Source organism: Pezoporus wallicus, unplaced genomic scaffold, assembly GCF_028554395.1.
Source record: "Pezoporus wallicus isolate ANWC-B61680 ecotype Strahan unplaced genomic scaffold, APGP_CSIRO_Pwel_v1 contig_8060, whole genome shotgun sequence".
Taxonomy (NCBI): Eukaryota; Metazoa; Chordata; class Aves; order Psittaciformes; family Psittacidae; genus Pezoporus; species Pezoporus wallicus.
The window spans coordinates 1-17,227 of record NW_026635462.1 but is presented as its reverse complement, the minus strand read 5'-3'; the positions used below and the strand labels follow the sequence as shown (position 1 = coordinate 17,227).

General features: G+C 39.7%; 1 protein-coding gene and 1 long non-coding RNA gene across 2 annotated transcripts; one reads left to right on the top strand and one right to left on the bottom strand.

The window, feature by feature from the left end:
- Positions 1–816: 816 nt before the first annotated feature.
- On the top strand, positions 817–5,149 carry LOC130607239 (heat shock factor protein 5-like; the record flags this gene model as incomplete). The annotated part of the gene is given in 7 exon segments (XM_057424184.1): positions 817–1,196; positions 2,559–2,561; positions 2,925–3,008; positions 3,858–4,208; positions 4,295–4,436; positions 5,074–5,115; positions 5,118–5,149. Coding segments are annotated over 7 exon segments (1,034 nt in total), but the record flags the coding sequence as incomplete, so codon positions are not given.
- Positions 5,150–14,333: 9,184 nt separating this feature from the next.
- Positions 14,334–15,013, bottom strand: LOC130607235 (uncharacterized). The gene is made up of 2 exons (XR_008974192.1): positions 14,905–15,013; positions 14,334–14,437 (listed from the first exon to the last, which is right to left on the bottom strand). It is a non-coding gene; the product is annotated as an uncharacterized LOC130607235 (long non-coding RNA).
- Between the last annotated feature and the right edge of the window lie 2,214 nt (positions 15,014–17,227).

Genomic DNA, 17,227 nt, shown 5'->3' with positions numbered 1-17,227 from the left:
AAGACAGCCTCCGTCGGGGGCTGCAGTAACAACACCCTCACCCTGGCTCTGTGGAGCTGGCACAGCCCTACCAGATGGACGTTCCTTCTCCTTGAAGGGTTGCTCCATAAGCTGTCGTTAAATCTGTGTGAAGCGATGGGTAACCGTGTGAGGGTAAGTACCATTTCATGAAACCGTAACTGACCGAGAGAGGAAACCAGGGAAGATGAAAGGGAATATCTTGGAAGTAACAAAACGGCAAAGTCTGAGCTTTTTTACACTCAACCGGTTGAGCTACCTGGAAAAAAGCTGGCTTTGGTTTTGTTTTCCTTGACAAACTGAAGGACTTGTGATCAAGTGCTCTCAGAGTCACGTTTAGGATTTGGACATTGCCCCTGCCTTGGCTGCCCCTGTGCTGTCCGCACTGGAGTTCGGTAGAGCCCCGCTTCACCATTCCCCCTTTATTTTACCTTACTGCCTGATGTAACGCGCAGCGCTTCCTAAACGGCTTGTGCCGGTTTGGTCAGCTCCTGCGCATTTTGATTTCTAATAGCGCATTTCTAAGTAGCGATCACTTGCTCCTGAGGGTTTCAGGAGACTGAATGCTCCAGAGATGGCTGTGTGTTGGCACAGCACTGGTGTTCCTGTGTGTTCAGGTGGTAGTGCTGCAGCAGTTACTGTATGTTTAGGTGTAAGAATAGAGTCTGTTTCTGGATGAAGAATATCGGAGCAAAGGTGGTCTTCCCAGGGAACGTTGTGGAGCCTTGGCTCCTCATCCTGCCTTTCAGGGCCAGTGAAAACTCCTTCCCTTAGTCCTTGTTTCCCTTTGTTTTGCAGGACTGGTGACTGCAGGAGAGGCTCCTCAACCTTGTCATCCAGACAGCTGCTTTCCGCCCTCCAGCACAGCCGCCTCATGCCAGGAGCCCCCTGCTTTCCAGGCAGCGACTTCCCAGCAGCCTCCGGTCCCTTCCAGACCATGGCAGGGTTCTGTTGCGTGGCTGCCATGGCACGGGGCTCTCCCAGCTTTCCCAGGCCAGGGGGCTCCCTTTCCCGTCCTCCACAAGTGTTGCACGGAGGTCACGTACACTCTCCAGACCGTGTGCTCACTTCTGCCGCTTCAGCGAGGGGCTCCAGCCGGTGCTGCCCTTCCAGAACGGGGCAGCTGCGCGTCTCCAGGGCAGTGCTTGCAAGGCCGGGATCCAACGGGTACGGCAAAAGTTCTCCGCTTGCTGCTCGAGAAGTTCCTGCCAAGCGATGCATGAAATGTTTTCCGCCAGTGCTCTGTCACTGCGTGTGTATCTGACGCGTGTGCTCGCAAAGAGATGTGTGTTCCCTGTCCGTATACTTGCAACCAGCCTGTGACAGAATGTGCTTTAGCCGCTCATTTCTTCTGGCTCTGATGAGATGAACTGTATCAGAGACAGGAGAGCTTAGAAATGCCTTCTCTGCAATGAGCAGGGAAGGACAAAAGCGTGTGGGTGAAGCAGGTGTGTGTGGAATCTTGATTCAGCTGGAGCACTTGAAGTATTACAAAAGAATTGGCCCCTTTGCCAGCCGAGCCCATCAGTGGGATTTCCACAGGTGCAGTTTTTCTTGCTGTTAGATCAGGCACTGCTGCAGCTGGCAAAAAAAAACCAAGAAAAGGTGGTGTGAGTGCAAACCGTTCTTTCTGTGCACCCTTCTGCACTTCAGACCCGGTCAGAATCGCTCACCAGTCTGGGCTGCTACACGGTTGCCTGTGTTCTCGTCCCCTTGATGTACAGGCATTACAGCGCGTTTGATTCACGAGCTGCTTTCACTATAAGCTCTACTAAGTGCAAGAGTTGTGCAATTTCTACTTTACTCGTAGCTTTTTATAGCCTATGGTGAGGACGTTACGTTTTACACCTGCCTCCTGTTTCACAAGCGCTTTTTCCCTTTGGGTTCTTCCTTTTCTTCTCTTAGAAACTAGGCTCTTTGTACTACATGTTTGTTTCCTTAGGATCACTCCAGCAGGTTACAGCCAATCTCTCCTTTGCTCTCTCGCCCTGTTTTTACAGTAGCCCTTTAGGTTTCTTTGGTGGTTTTCTTGCCTTTGTCAACATCCTTTGGCGTTCCCAGGGAGTGAAGCCCAGGTATCATTCGATTTTTGGCACAATCCAGAACTGTAATATGTTTGCAGGTCACAGGTGTTCTTCTGAAAGATGTCCAGATTTCATCCTAAGGTTGCTCAGAACGAGCTTTTGAGGTAACAGGAGTCAGACACGTGTCTCGTGCTGCTGTGGAAGGATGTCCACGAGCTCGCTCCCTGTTGTTTAGCTCTTGTGTTTGTTGCTCCAAAATGGACAAAAGTTCCTCTGATCACGTGGCCGCCTCAAGTCACACTTGTACCATTTAATTACTGTGAACATTGGCCTAGATTTGATTTCATGGGGGATTTCTCTCTCGCCCAGAAGGACTGCAGATTTTAAAGATTCTCTGTCCTGCCAGTAGTGCCTTTCCTTGTAAGTTCTCTCTGCGTGGCACCAAAACCTGAGACCCACAGAAACTGCTTCATCTACAGAGCTGCTTTTTGGAATAAGATCCCATTTTCATTCCAGTGTGTGTGCGTGAACATGCATGCCCTTCCTGTCTGAATCCCCTTTCTGTGGCGTGTTGTGTTGAGACAGTCGAGCAGCCAAAAAGGTGATATTAAGATAGAGAGGAGTGAATATGAAGATTCCGTGTGTGTTGGTTAATTCTGCAATGCGTATGTTGGATCTGTGTCTACATACTTTAGAAGAAATATGTTTTAAGGTGGAGAACTCAGTCTTACAATCGGCGGGGAGGTCATAATCCATTTCAGGGAGTTGGCTTACAGAGCGGTTACTGCAGTGTTTAATGCAAGTAAGCAACAGAACTGTACACCCTGGGCACCAGTTCTGGCAGTCTGATCCCTGTGTTTGAATTTTGCAGGCACCCCGCAGTGTTCACCCCCTGCCCAGGGAGGTCTTCTGACTGTCAGCGCCAGTGCTGCTGCTGCGGCGTCCACCGACTTCGTCTTTGTGCAGGTGAGTGCAGCGCACAGAGAGCAGGGGGAAGGGAGGAGACCCCATGCATGGACCGCAGGGTTCTGGGTTCTTGCGGCAGGAAGGAGAGAAGTTTGGGACTGGATCTGCTTTCGAAAGGGAAAGTAACGTGGTTGCCAATGGCCATTTGAAAGCACCGCTTTGAAACACGAAAGGGGCAGTGCTGTAATGCAGGTGAGGTTTCAGGGCAGCGGGATTGCGGGTGTCCTCATCGGCAGAGTGTTCTTTTCCTCGAAAAGTGTTATGTTTGACTTCACCATAATTCGCTTTAGTTCACGAGTCTCCGTTTATCTTTGAAGAAAGTCCTTGCCTGCACAAAATGGGATTCTTTAATGTTATGATACTGGGAATCAGCTCCACTTCTGTGTCCCAGACAACTTGTGGCAGTCCTGAGTTTCATTGGATGCGTGAGAAGAACCAAGTTGACTTTTGGAGTTGGCCCCAGCTCAGAGCTATCCTATCCTATCCTATCCTATCCTATCCTATCCTATCCTATCCTATCCTATCCTATCCTATCCTATCCTATCACTGGAGAGCTCCAGTGCTACCTGTCAATGCTTTCTAGAATTCTGGTGGAAACTGCACCTTATTGGGTGGCCTGGCTTATGAAATAGTAAAAGAACCTCAGTAAAAATGCCAGGGCTTCCTTTCGCATTCCAGCAGCTTGGAGATACTTTTTTCCTCAGAGGGAATAAGCAAAGCAAGCTCTGCTGGTGTGTGCTGAAAAAGGGTTGACCTGCACAGTCCTCAGAAGCAGTAAAGCCATCAGCCCTGACTCAAAACGGTTGTGATTTTTTGATCTGGAAATTCCCTGTGTTTTGTTTCTCGCAGAGTCCTGAATTGCAGCCACCTTCTGCAGCTGAATGCCTGCCTTCTGATGGGGCACATCATGCATCTGAGGACGAGGAGAAGTTGCCGGAATTAAGTTACGAAGATGTGCTTCAGTTTCTCGAGGAGATGTATGCATCGCAGAGCGCTGATGTAGTGACACCGGAGCCTGCAGAAAGCTGGGATGGAGAGCTGTTGGAAAGCTACATCAATGCGGCCATAGAAAGCGCTGCTGCTGCTGAAACAGCGCAAGACTCTGTGAGCACACAGGGAGCCCCTGAAGAACAGCTGGATCACAACCCAGCTCAGTCATCTGAAATGTTTGCTGTGGATGAGCTGTTCAGTGCAGAGCAAGTAAGTGCTAAATGGAGGTAAAACTCCCCAGGAAACTATTGAGTGGTCTTTGGGTTTATTTCATTTGTTGGTGTGTTTATTTAAAGGAGAATGAGAGTGTTAAATGTGGATCTGCGAGGGAAGAGAGAGAGCTCACTTCAGGAAGCGAGGCAGTGAAGAAAGCTGCGGAAGAGCCAGGGTCCCCTGCAAAACCTCAGTGCAGGAAGAGAAGACACAGCTCACAGCAGGGTAAGTCCCTGCTAAGAGAGCCTGCCTTTTTTAGAGGTGGCCAAGACAGCTGCTCTGAAACTCTTGCGGCAAGGGGAGATCACAAGAGCTGAGTTATTGTCTGCAGTGTTAAGTACCTCACTGGGCCTTCAGTTCAACTCTTGCACTCGTAGGAGCTCTCGGCGTACTTGCCGACACGCTTCTATACGTAAGCTGGTGGTGAGGACTCCTAGGTGGACCAGGGAATAAATTCTCTCAGTCAATAAACGCTGAAGTTGTGGGAGTTGTGTCAGAGCCCTGCATGTCACAGTACACAGCAGTGAGATGCAGGCTGTGGGTATGTTTGCTGGAGGGTGAGAGTGCCACAAAGGGAACTCCGACTAATGAGGTGACTGTTGACGTAAGAGGGGAAAACCCCACCACGCTGCCCAAGTGAGTGCCCGAGCGCAACCTTTGTGGCTCAGATCACTAAATAAATGTCACAGCAGCCTGCTGATACGTGTGCTGCAACACAGGAGAAAAACACGCTCAGATTTTCAAGTCGCAGGCCGCCTTTGGCCAGATTGGACTGTCCCTGATGGCAGCAGAGGTGCTGTGCGTGCTGCCAGCTGAGCCGTAGGCAAAGCCTGCCACTTCCTCGGTGGTGTTTGCTTCCTAGATCCCCAGGAGCCGGAAGGTGGAGCCTGTAAGCGGGGCTGCTTCTGGAGGAAGACGGCGGAGTGAGGAGCGTGTGAACCCGTGGAGCGGCTGGCGGCTGGTTCCCTCCTGCGAGTCCGGCAGCAGCGCTCGGCACAGAGCTGGAGCCTGGGTTCAGGGTCAAACCTCTTCTGTTCTGTTTCCTAACTCTTATGTCCTTGATAGCTCTATTCCTCAATTTATGTGTTATTTCTAGCTTTATTCCTAAATCTGTATGTTATTTATAGCGTTATTTATAACTTAATAAGTTATTTATAGCTTTAGTCATAAATTTATATCTTATTTATAGCTTTAGTCATAGATTTGAATCTTATTTCGAGCTTTATTCCTAAATTTGTATGTTATTTATAGCGTTATTTATAAATTAATCTTTTATTTATAGCTTTAGTCATAAATTTATATCTTATTTATAGCTTTAGTCATAGATTTGTATCTTATTTATAGCTTTAGTCATAAATTTTTATCTTTATTTATAGCTTTAGTCATAGATTTGAATCTTATTTATAGCTTTATTCCTAAATTTGTATGTTATTTATAGCGTTATTTATAAATTAATATGTTATTTATAGCTTTAGTCATAAATTTATATCTAATTTATAGCTTTAGTTATAAATTTGTATATTATTTATAGCTTTAGTCATAGATTTGAATCTCATTTATAGCTTTATTCATAGTTTTGAATCTTATTTGTAGCTTTAGTCATATATTTATATCTTATTTATAGCTTCAGTCATAGATTTGAATCTTATTTCTAGCTTTATTCCTAAATTTGTATGTTATTTATAGCCTTATTTATAAATTAATATGTTATTTATAGCTTTATTCATAAATTTATATCTCATTTATAGCTTTATTCATAGTTTTGAATCTTATTTGTAGCTTTAGTCATAGATTTGTATCTTATTTATAGCTTTAGTCATAAATTTATATCTTATTTATAGCTTTAGTCATAGATTTGAATCTTATTTATAGCTTTATTCATAAATTTGTATCTTATTTATAGCTTTAGTCATAGATTTGAATCTTATTTATAGCTTTAGTCATAAATTTGTATCTTATTTATAGCTTTAGTCATACATTTGAATCTTATTTCTAGCTTTATTCCTAAATTTATATTTTATTTATTGCTTTAGTCATAAATTTATATCTTATTTATAGCTTTAGTCATAGATTTGTATCTTATTTATAGCTTTAGTCATAAATTTGTATCTTATTTACAGCTTTATAAATTTGTATGTTATTTATAGCTTTATTATTTATAAATTAATATGTTATTTATAGCTTTAGTCATAAATTTATATCTAATTTATAGCTTTAGTTATAAATTTGTATCTTATTTATAGCTTTAGTCATACATTTGAATCTTATTTCTAGCTTTATTCCTAAATTTATATCTTATTTATAGCTTTAGTCATAGATTTGAATCTTATTTCTAGCTTTATTCCTAAATTTGTATGTTATTTATAGCGTTATTTATAAATTAATATGTTATTTATAGCTTTAATCATAAATTTATATCTTATTTATAGCTTTATTCCTAAGTTTGTATGTTATTTATAGCGTTATTTATAAATTAATATGTTATTTATAGCTTTAGTCATAAATTTATATCTTATTTATAGCTTTAGTCATAGATTTTTATCTTATTTATAGCTTTAGTCATAAATTTATATCTTATTTATAGCTTTAGTCATACTTTTGTGTATTTATAGCTTTATTAATGAATTTATGTTATTTATAGCTTTATTCATAAATTTATATCTCATTTATAGCTTTATTCATAGTTTTGAATCTTATTTGTAGCTTTAGTCATATATTTATATCTTATTTATAGCTTTAGTCATAAATTTTTATCTTTATTTTTAGCTTTAGTCATAGATTTCAATCTTATTTATAGCTTTATTCCTAAATTTGTATGTTATTTATAGCGTTATTTATAAATTAATATGTTATTTATAGCTTTAGTCATAGATTTGAATCTTATTTCTAGCTTTATTTCTAAATTTGTATGTTATTTATAGCCTTATTTATAAATTAATATGTTATTTATAGCTTTATTCATAAATTTATATCTTATTTATAGCTTTAGTCATAGATTAATATCTTTAATATATTTATAGCTTTATTCATAATCTTATTTATATTTATAGCTTTATGTTTTTTATAGCTTTATTTATAAATTTGTATGTTATTTATAGCTTTATTCATAAATTTATATCTTATTTATAGCTTTAGTCAATTTATATTTATAGTTATTTATATTATTTATAGCTTTATTGTTATTTATAGCTTTATTCATAGTTTTGAATCTTATTTATAGCTTTAGTCATATATTTATATCTTCTTTATAGCTTTAGTCATAAATTTGTATGTTATTTATAACTTTAGTCATAAATTTATATCTTATTTATAGCTTTATTCATAAATGTGTGTCTTATTTATAGCTTTCTTCAAAAATTTCTCTTATTTTTAGCTTTATTCATAATTTTATGCTATTTATAGCTTTATTAATGAATTTATATGTTCTTTATAGCTTAATTCATAAATTTATATCTTATTTATAGCTTTATTCATAATTTTATGATATTTATAGCTTTATTAATAATTTTATGATACTTATAGCTTTATTAATGACTTTATAGCTTTATTCATAAATTTGTATTTTATTTATAGCCTTCATAAATTTTTATGGTATCTATAGCTTTAGAAATAATTTTATGTTATTTATAGCCTTCATAAATTTTTATGTTCTTTATTGCTTTATTCTTTTTTTCTGTTATTTATAGCTTTATGTATAAATTTATTTCTTCTTTATAGCTGTATTCATAAATTTGTATCTTATTTATAGCTTTATTCATAAATTTAAATGATATTTATAGCTTTAGTAATGACTTTATAGCTTTATTCATAAATTTGTCTTTTATTTATATCCTTCATAATTTTTTATGTTATTTGTAGCTTTATTCATAAATTTATATGATATTTATAGCTTTAGAAATAATTTGGATCTTATTTATGGCTTTCTTCAGAAATTTATATCTTTATTTTTAGCTTTCTTCAGAAATGTACATCTTATTTATAGCTTTATTCCTAATTTAATGATATTTATAGCCCTATTAATGAACTTACATGTTCTTGAGAGCTTTATTCATAAATTTGTATGTTATTTATAGCCTTCATAAATGTTTATGTTATTTATAGCTTTCTTCATAATTTTATGATATTTGTAGCTTTATTAATGAATTTGTTATTTATAGCCTTCATAAATTTTTATGTTATTTATAGCTTTATTCTTTTTTGTTATTTATAGCTTTGTTTCTAAATTTATATTTTATTTGTCGCTTTATTCATAATTTTATGATATTTATAGCTTTATTAATGAATTTATATGTTCTTTATAGCTTTCTTCAGAAATTTTTATGTTATTTATAGCTTTCTTCAGAAATGTATATCTTATTTATAGCATTAGTAATAAATTTGTATTTTATTTTTAGCTTTCTTCAGAAATGTATATCTTATTTATAGCTTTATTCACAGTTTTATGATATTTATAGCTTTATTAATGATTTTATGTTATTTATAGCCTTCATAAATTTTTATGTTATTTATTGCTTTATTCTTTTTTTCTGTTATTTAGAGCTTTATATATAAATTTATTTCTTATTTATAGCTGTTTTCATAAATTTATATCTTATTTATAGCTTTATTCATAAATTTAAATGATATTTATAGCTTTAGTATTGACTTTATAGCTTTATTCATAAATTTGTCTTTTATTTATATCCTTCATAAATTTTTATGTTATTTACAGCTTTATTCATAAATTTATATGGTATTTATAGCTTTAGAAATAATTTGGATCTTATTTATGGCTTTCTTCAGAAATTTATATCTTTATTTTTAGCTTTTTTCAGGAATTTACATCTTATTTATAGCTTTATTCATAATTTAATGGTATTTATAGCTCTATTAATGAATTTATATGTTCTTGAGAGCTTTATTCATAAATTTCTATGTTATTTATAGCCTTCATAAATGTTTATGTTATTTATAGCTTTATTCATAAATTTAAATGATATTTATAGCTTTATTCATAAATTTGTATTTTATTTACAGCTTTCTTCATAATTTTATGATATTTGTAGCTTTATTAATGAATTTGTTATTTATAGCCTTCATAAATTTTTATGTTATTTATAGCTTTATGTATAAATTTATTTTTTATTTATAGCTTTATTCGTAAATGTGTATCTTATGTATAGCTTTATTCATAAATTTCTATGTTATTTATAACTTTACTCTTTAGTTTATATGGTATTTATAGCTTTAGTAATAAATCTGTATCTTATTTATAGCTTTATTCATAGATTTTTATCTTATTTATAGCTTTATTCATAAATTTATATCTTATTGATAGCTTTCTTCATAAGTTTGTATTTTATTTATAGCTTTATTCATATTTTTTTATGTTATTTATAGCTTTATGTATAAATTTATTTTTTTATTTATAGCTTCATTCTTAAATTTGTCTCTTATTTATAGCTTTATTCGTAAATTTCTATTTTATTTATAACTTTACTCTTTAATTTATACGGTATTTATAGCTTTAATAATAAATTTGTATCTTATTTAGAGCTTTAGTCATAATTTTTATGTTATTTATAGATTTATTAATATTTTTTGTTATTTATAGCTTTATTCATAATTTTTATTTATTTATAGCTTTATATATACATTTATTTCTTATTTTTATCTTTATTCATAAATTTGTGTCTTTTTTATGGCGTTATTCATAGATTTGTTATGTATAGCTTTTTTCATAAATTTGTTGTTCATAGCTTTATTAATAAATGTAAATGTTATTTTTAACTTTACTCCTAACATTATATGTTATTTATAGCTTTATTCATTTTTCATTTATAGCTTTATTCTTAAATTTGTATGTTAATTATAGCTTTATTCATAAATTTGTGTGTTATTTTTAGCTTTATTCATAGATTTTTATTTTATTTATAGCTTTATTAATAAATTTCTTTTATAGCTTTATTCATAAGTTTGTGTGTAATGTATAGCTTTATTAATAAATTTCTGTTATTTATAGCTTTATTCATAAGTTTGTGTGTAATTTATAGCTTTATTAATAAATTTATGTTATTTATAACTTTACTCGTAAATTTGCCTGTTATAGCTTTCTAAATTTGTTATTTAGAGCTTTATTCTAAATTTGTATGCTGTTTATAGCTTTATTAATAAATTTATGCTATTTTTAGCTTCATAAATTTCTCTCTTATTTATAGCTTTATTCATAAGTTTGTATCTTATTTTTAGCTTTATTCATAAATATGTTATTTTAACTTTTTTCATAACTTTGTATGTTATTTATAGCTTTATGTATAAATTTGTGTTATAGCATTATTCATAACTTTGTTATGTGTAGCTTTATTAATTTATTTTATTTATAGCTTTATTCATAACTTTATTTATTGCTTTATGTATAAATTTGTTATAGCTGTATTCATAACTTTGTTATGTATAGCTTTATTAATTTATTTATAGCTTTGTTAATAAATTTATCTGTTTCTACCTTTCTTCATATATTTGTATGTTACTTATAGCTTTATTTCTATATTTATATGTTATTATTGCTGTCTGCGTAAATTTGTATGTTACTTATATCTTTATTAATAAATTTATGTTATTTATAGCTTTCTTCCTAAATGTGTATCTCATTTATAGCTTTATAGCTGCGCAGCACGTGTCCAGCTCCTGTTTCTGTCCTAAGACATCAGGCTTAGGAGCAGGTTCTGGACACTGGCACTTAGGGAGCTGGAGTCTTGATTACTGGAGTGTGGTGTCCAGTGAGGCTTTACAGGATTTTAGGTGTGGAAGGAAGTGAGGATATCCATGTTGTTGGCGCTGTTCTGCAGGACACACTGTTTAGAACATGTCCGGGTATTTGTTACTGTTCTGACACATGAGGCTAAGGAGCAGGATCTGGACATTCACACTTAGGGAGCCGGGGTCTCGATTGCTGGAGAGTGGTGCCCTATGTGGCTTTACAGGGATGGACTTGTAGTTGTGTAAGTAAGTGGGAATATTCAAGTTGGTGGCACTGTTTTGGAGAGCACTGTGTGTAGGACATGCCCAGCTGTTTGGTTTTGAACTAACGCATTAGATTTCGGATCAGGATCTGGACATTCACCCTTCGGGAGCTTGGTTCTGTGGTGCCTGAGAGTGCACTCTATTTAGGCAGGACGCAGAAGTATGTATGCGCCTAAGCAAGGGTGGATTGCCATGTTGGTGGCACTGTGTCCCGAGGTCTCCCTGTGTAGGTGATGGGCAGCACGAGCTTTCTGTCCCGGCACATCGGGTGTCAGAGCAGGTGCCGGGCGTTTGCAGTCTGTGAGCCGTGCTCCCCAGGTTTTCCGTGCGGGTCCTTCCCTCCGTGCGTGTCCCGTGCCCGCCCTCGGGTCTCCGCCAGCAGGCTGGCCGCGGTGCGGAGCGGCTCCAGCTCCCTGGGGCCGTAGTTGTGGTGGCTGCCGTTTCCCTGGCACGAGCAGGTTCTCAGCCTGCAGGTGAGGGTTGCTGTTCTGCAGGGGTGTCTTGTTTGGGGCTGGGGCGGGGGGGGAGCTTCCCCCGGCTGTGCGCGCTGTCGGCTCTGGCCACGGGACCGAGGGTTGAGCCAGCGGGGTTTGTGTTCATAGTGCCCAGCGTAGGGAAGGCAGGAATCTTGCTTGTTTTCCATGCGGACTGCAATAAAAGGAAGCCCTTGATGTGACGGAGCCATCCCTTTCTCACGGAGCTGCGGGATGAAGGATGCTGCGAGCGTGCTGCGGAGCACAGAGCGGCTGCTGCGGGGCCCAGCGGTTTGTCTCCCAGCGAGACTGACTCCGCAGGTTCCCCAAAGGCTCTCCGAGCCGCGGTGCCCAGGAGCAGCCCCCGGGAGCAGCACGGGCAAGGCTGGATGCAGCCCTCCGCGGGGGGGACACGACCCTGCGGTTTGCCCGCGATGAACAAGGGCGGCGCTCATCGGGGGGAGCGGGCGGGGTCGGCCGCGGTTCGGCCGTGGCTTTGCTGCGGCTGCGTGGGGCGCCCTCCCTCCGCCGCTCCCCGCGTTGGTGCCCCCCGCTTCCCCGTGTTAAGGGTAACAGGAAGGGATTCTATAGGTACATAGCAAACACGGGTGAAGTTCTGCAAGGAGATGTCCAAGCCAACACTGAGCACTTGAGACCGTTTAAATCACGACAGCCCTTCTCAGTGAAGAAGCTGTGTCAGGATCTCACTACTTGCTGAATATCTGCCTGCTGCAGACTACAACTCCCCCAGGCAGCTTCGGCAAGCAGGGTGCTCGCTCTCAACCTGTATAACTGTTGTGCCTCCTAACTAATCCCTGTGTGATGTGGCTGTCGGGGTACCAGAGCAGGGGAGAGAGGCATCTGCACAAGTAGTATTTGATCTCTCCAGGATGAAGCATCTTATTTAAGAGTTAATTAAGATGGCTGTGCACATCCAATCGTTCTTACACATAGAGGCATGCGTAAAAACGGACAAGAAAAAACACGGAACATGATGCCAAACCTCTGTGTGTGTGTGTGAGTATGCGTGTGCTAAAAGCCTCATTAAAAGGACTGGGAATGGAAAATCTTCTGCAGCCTTTAGTTGGAGCTAAGCACATTTCAGTTTTCATCTTGTGATCAAGAATGCTACAGAAAATCTATCTCCTCTTTAGGCAAAGAAATCCCGCAACTCAGGAGGAGAAAGGATGCGTTTGTTACACTCACACACACTGCCAACAAAGAGGGCTATACTGAAAAACAGCCTGAGGTTTAGTTATTACGGATCCAGAATAAGTCTTAAGAGTTTTGCCAAATTTCCAAAAGAGGGAAGAGATCAGAGCTTGATGCATAACACACAGACACTGCCCCGTACTATCAGCATTTTCAACTACAATGCTGCCGAAGAATTCTCTATGAACTTCAGGTGGAACCCGAATCAGCACGCTCCTAAACTCCTCATTAAACAGGAATGCGAGGACTCCTAATACTACAGCATGACACAGACTCTATTTGGAAGGCTTACAAGACAGCTGTCCTCTACTTTGATTAAGTTCCTTCACAAAACAGGTTTCCTGGAGTGATGCTTTGAAAGGAATACATATTCATGCACACCTTAGACTCCTCGGAGTCCTACAGAAGTTTTAGACATGCTTTACAAAATGTGCCACGCCTGCTCACACAAAATAACGCTCAAAGAGCAACTCAAGTTTAACTCGGACCCATTTGTTTTCAGTTATTAGCCTACTCTTTCTACGTTTTCTTGCTTCTGCTGTTTCCCTCTCCCCTTTCCCTGGAGGGCTGAAATCTTACTAACTCTAACATGTGAGGCTGAAGAGAAAAAACAACAACAAACCATTCTGAACACAGGGAGGGATGCAGCTTAACGTGGTAATGCTCCGCATTGCCTTGGCCAAAAACTGATGGGCAAATAAATGCTTTGCTGCCAGTAATGGATTTTATTGCTGGTAGACAGTATTTTACCTCCTGAGAATCTGAAAAAGACACCAGACATTGACTCTAAATAAACTACACAAACTCTACAGCCTAGAGACTTTAACTTTCCTGAAGTGTTAAGTTCCTCTTTAAGTACCGGTACTTTATGCAGTGTCCCATCATTTCGCGTGGCTTGCCACGCTTAATGTGTAAATTACTAAGTAAAACTAAGGCATGGGACATGAATTTGCTGCTATTACAAATGCTGGTAGAAATGTTTCCCGATTGTGCCTTCTCTGCCTATTTTGCCCTTATTAACCATGTCAGTGCCACGAATGGCGTACATTTACAGGGGGGAAAGGCTTTTGTATGTTGTATCTAAGGGTGACATTATTGAAAACACGGAATCCAATTAAGCCCCATTCAGGCTACATAACAAAACTTTTCTAGTCTAGCAGCTAAAGTAATTAGCACCTCGGTAGCTGCTCAGATCTCACAATGCCTCGTTAATGACATTTCTACATTCCACCTGGAAAATGTTTGCTCAATGTAACAAGCAGTTCAGTTTAAAGAAGCAAATGGATCTTTTGCTGGGATTAAACCACTGTATTGATGAGAACAGGTGTGGAACCTCCTGGTACCGGCAAGAAAGGAGAAAGAAAAGTGCCACCACCATTTTGACAATGGGAGGAAACGGGAGAAGGATAAGGGAGGGAAAGGAAAGTACTACTTACAAGCCTCGGAGACGGAGCCAGATTTTCTCTATCTGCTCTGGCTGCAGGTATTTCAGAGAGTTGCTCTCAAATTCTTCGATCTCTTTGGTGGGTGACTCCATAGCTGCGGGTGACCGCTTCGGTTAAAGCTCTGCGAGGACGGCGGCTGCCCCACGCACACACAGACACGCTCCCCCTTTAACACTGCCCGGGAGCAGCCAACATTGTTGGCAGCCACTTGTCCCCCTTCTGCCTGCGTGGGAACCGCGGTGGCGCTCAGGTGGCCACGGGGGGCAGCCGCTCCAGCAATGCCACCACCATCCGTGGGCTGACCCGGGGGATTAGAAGCTCATCTCCAGATGGCAAAGCCACACGGGGTTTGTTTCTTCCCCCCCCCTTTACAATAAGGATACCATCGATGATGCCAGTTGAGGGATATTTATCAAGGGAGATGGGGAGGAAAAGCCCTCGCTGACAAGCGAGCTGCCTGCATGGGTCCCAAGGGCTGCCCATCACGGTGCGAGCGGCAGCTCCCCAGCAGATCGGTCAGCCCGGCTCTCCCTGCCCTGGCGTTGTTCTGATCCCGCTTACCAGCGGCGCTGCCGACAGGCTGGAAACCTGACAACTGAGGGAAAAGTCGTCTGTCAGCATAGCCCAGGCACGGCTTCTCTCTTTGCCTCCCTCGCTCCCGCACACACACGGATGCAGGCACGCTAGGGAGAACAGGCTATTGGAGAAGGGCTGGCGCTGCTTAAAAACCCAACCAAGCCAAACCATTTGAACAGAAAAAGGGTAAATTACAGAAAGTGAGCGACTCGCTCCTGGCAAACAGCCATCTGCTTCATTGCAGGCAGCCTGCTCTGCTGGGAGAGCGACGCCAGCACGGGCTGCAAGGCTTCAACTGGGGCAAGCCCCGCTTGAAAATCAATACATCAAATCAATAAATCATTTTAAATAAATCAATAAATCATCAAAGCACGGTTGCCTAAAGTCCCCCCAGACGCGTCAGGGACAGTCTGTACACTGAGGAGAAGTCAAGCCCCGCATATTAGTCACGGATATATCACCGCTTTTCAATAAGAACCACAAACAATACATTAAAGGAGAATACAGTATTTGTAACACATGAAACTTGAGACAGGAGCTATGGAACAAACTCAAGAGGATTGCATCCAGCAGGTTAAACCCCAATTCTACAACAGGATACCTGCTTTTGGGACCTCCCTGTACTGACCCCAGGCACAGCAGGGACCACGATATGGAGCGTGCCTCTGTACACCTTTGGGATTCGGGCTCTGGGCAGAAGATAGGGCAGGGATTTCCTTCACGGCACCAACCCCATCAGTCACCTCTCAAACTCTCCAACTCTGCCAAGAAACCCTGCATGCCCCTCTTTAACTGCAGTTATTGATATGATGTTTCCAGCCAAAGCCACTAGAGCAGAGGGAAAGTAACAGTGAAAACATGGAATCCCAGGCTGGTTTGGGTTGAAAGGGATCCCAAAGCTCACCCAGTTCCAACCTCCTGCCACGGGCAGGGACACCTTCTACTAGAGCAGGTTGCTCCAAGCCCCATCCAACTTGGCCTTGAACACTGCCAGGGATGGGACAGCCACAGCTTCTCTGGGCACGCTGTGCCAGCGCCTCAGCACCCTCACAGGGAAGAGCTTCTGCCTAAGAGCTCATCTCAATCTCCCCTCTGGCAGGTTAAAGCCATTCCCCTTGTCCTGTCCTTACAGGCCCTTGCCCAAAGCCCCTCTCCAGGTTTCTTGTAGCCCCTTTAGGCACTGGAGCTGCTCTAAGCTCTCCCCTTAAGGAGCCTTCCCTTCTCCAAGCTGAACCAGCCCAGCTCTCTCAGCCTGGCTCCAGAGCAGAGCTGCTCCAGCCCTCTGAAGACAGGGTGAGATTGTTGGGCTTCTTCAGTCTGGTGTATAGGTATATATATATATATATATATATATATACACGCAAAGATATATATGAAGATTAATATATTGAGACTACTGCTGCATTTCCTGCATCCTAACAATGTGTTCAGTTTCAGACTGCCGCCAGCACTAGGCATGCTATGGAGAATTCCAAGCAGGAGTTTTAGGAGAAAGCAGTTATAGCTTTTTGTCTCAGATAACTTTAAACAAATTACAAAAGTGACAGTAAAATCATCAGCACAAAAAAGATGCAGCTGATGAAGTTGGTGGAAAAGGTGCTGTGCATTTAAACTTTAAGTCAATCGAGCTGACAGTTTCAATTAAAAGCTCTGGTGACTGGCAAGAAGTGTTCTGTCAAATACTATCAACTAATATCACCACCAACACAAGTGATTACCTCTCTTTAGCAGCGTGTCCTTTTAGACCCTGAGTTGTTCAGTTTCTGTGAAGGCAGATTTAAGCAAACTTGCAGAAACCTTCAACTTGGGAGCTTACCAAAATGAGAACATTTCCATCCTGATGCCACTTGCAATTACTTAAACCATGGCACTGCAATAGCTCTGTAAAAATTCCTATGACTGTAGGTGACAGTTTAGGAAGGAGGCATGAGAAAGGAGTGATGGTTAAGAAAACAGGAGCTATATAAATTGTTTCGCCAAAAAAAGAATGTAGAGAACTTGAAAACTCCAGTATGAAAGAGGTGAGGTGTGAGTAGCAGTCCACGCAACTAGTTAGTGAAAATCAAAATGTAGAGGATTAAACAAGAGCTGGCTTTCTGGTCTTTGCCTTTTTCACCAGGAAACATCCAGTGACGTTAAAATTGACCATTTTGAGGACATGAAGCCTCTCTACAACATTCTCACAGCTTCCTGCTCCAGGTTTACATCTTCAGATGCAATAAATACTGAAGTGTATTTAAAACAAGAGCAAAATTGACTCAAAGGGGTTTTGAGTCACTACCTAAATATCTGGAAAGAAATGTGAGAA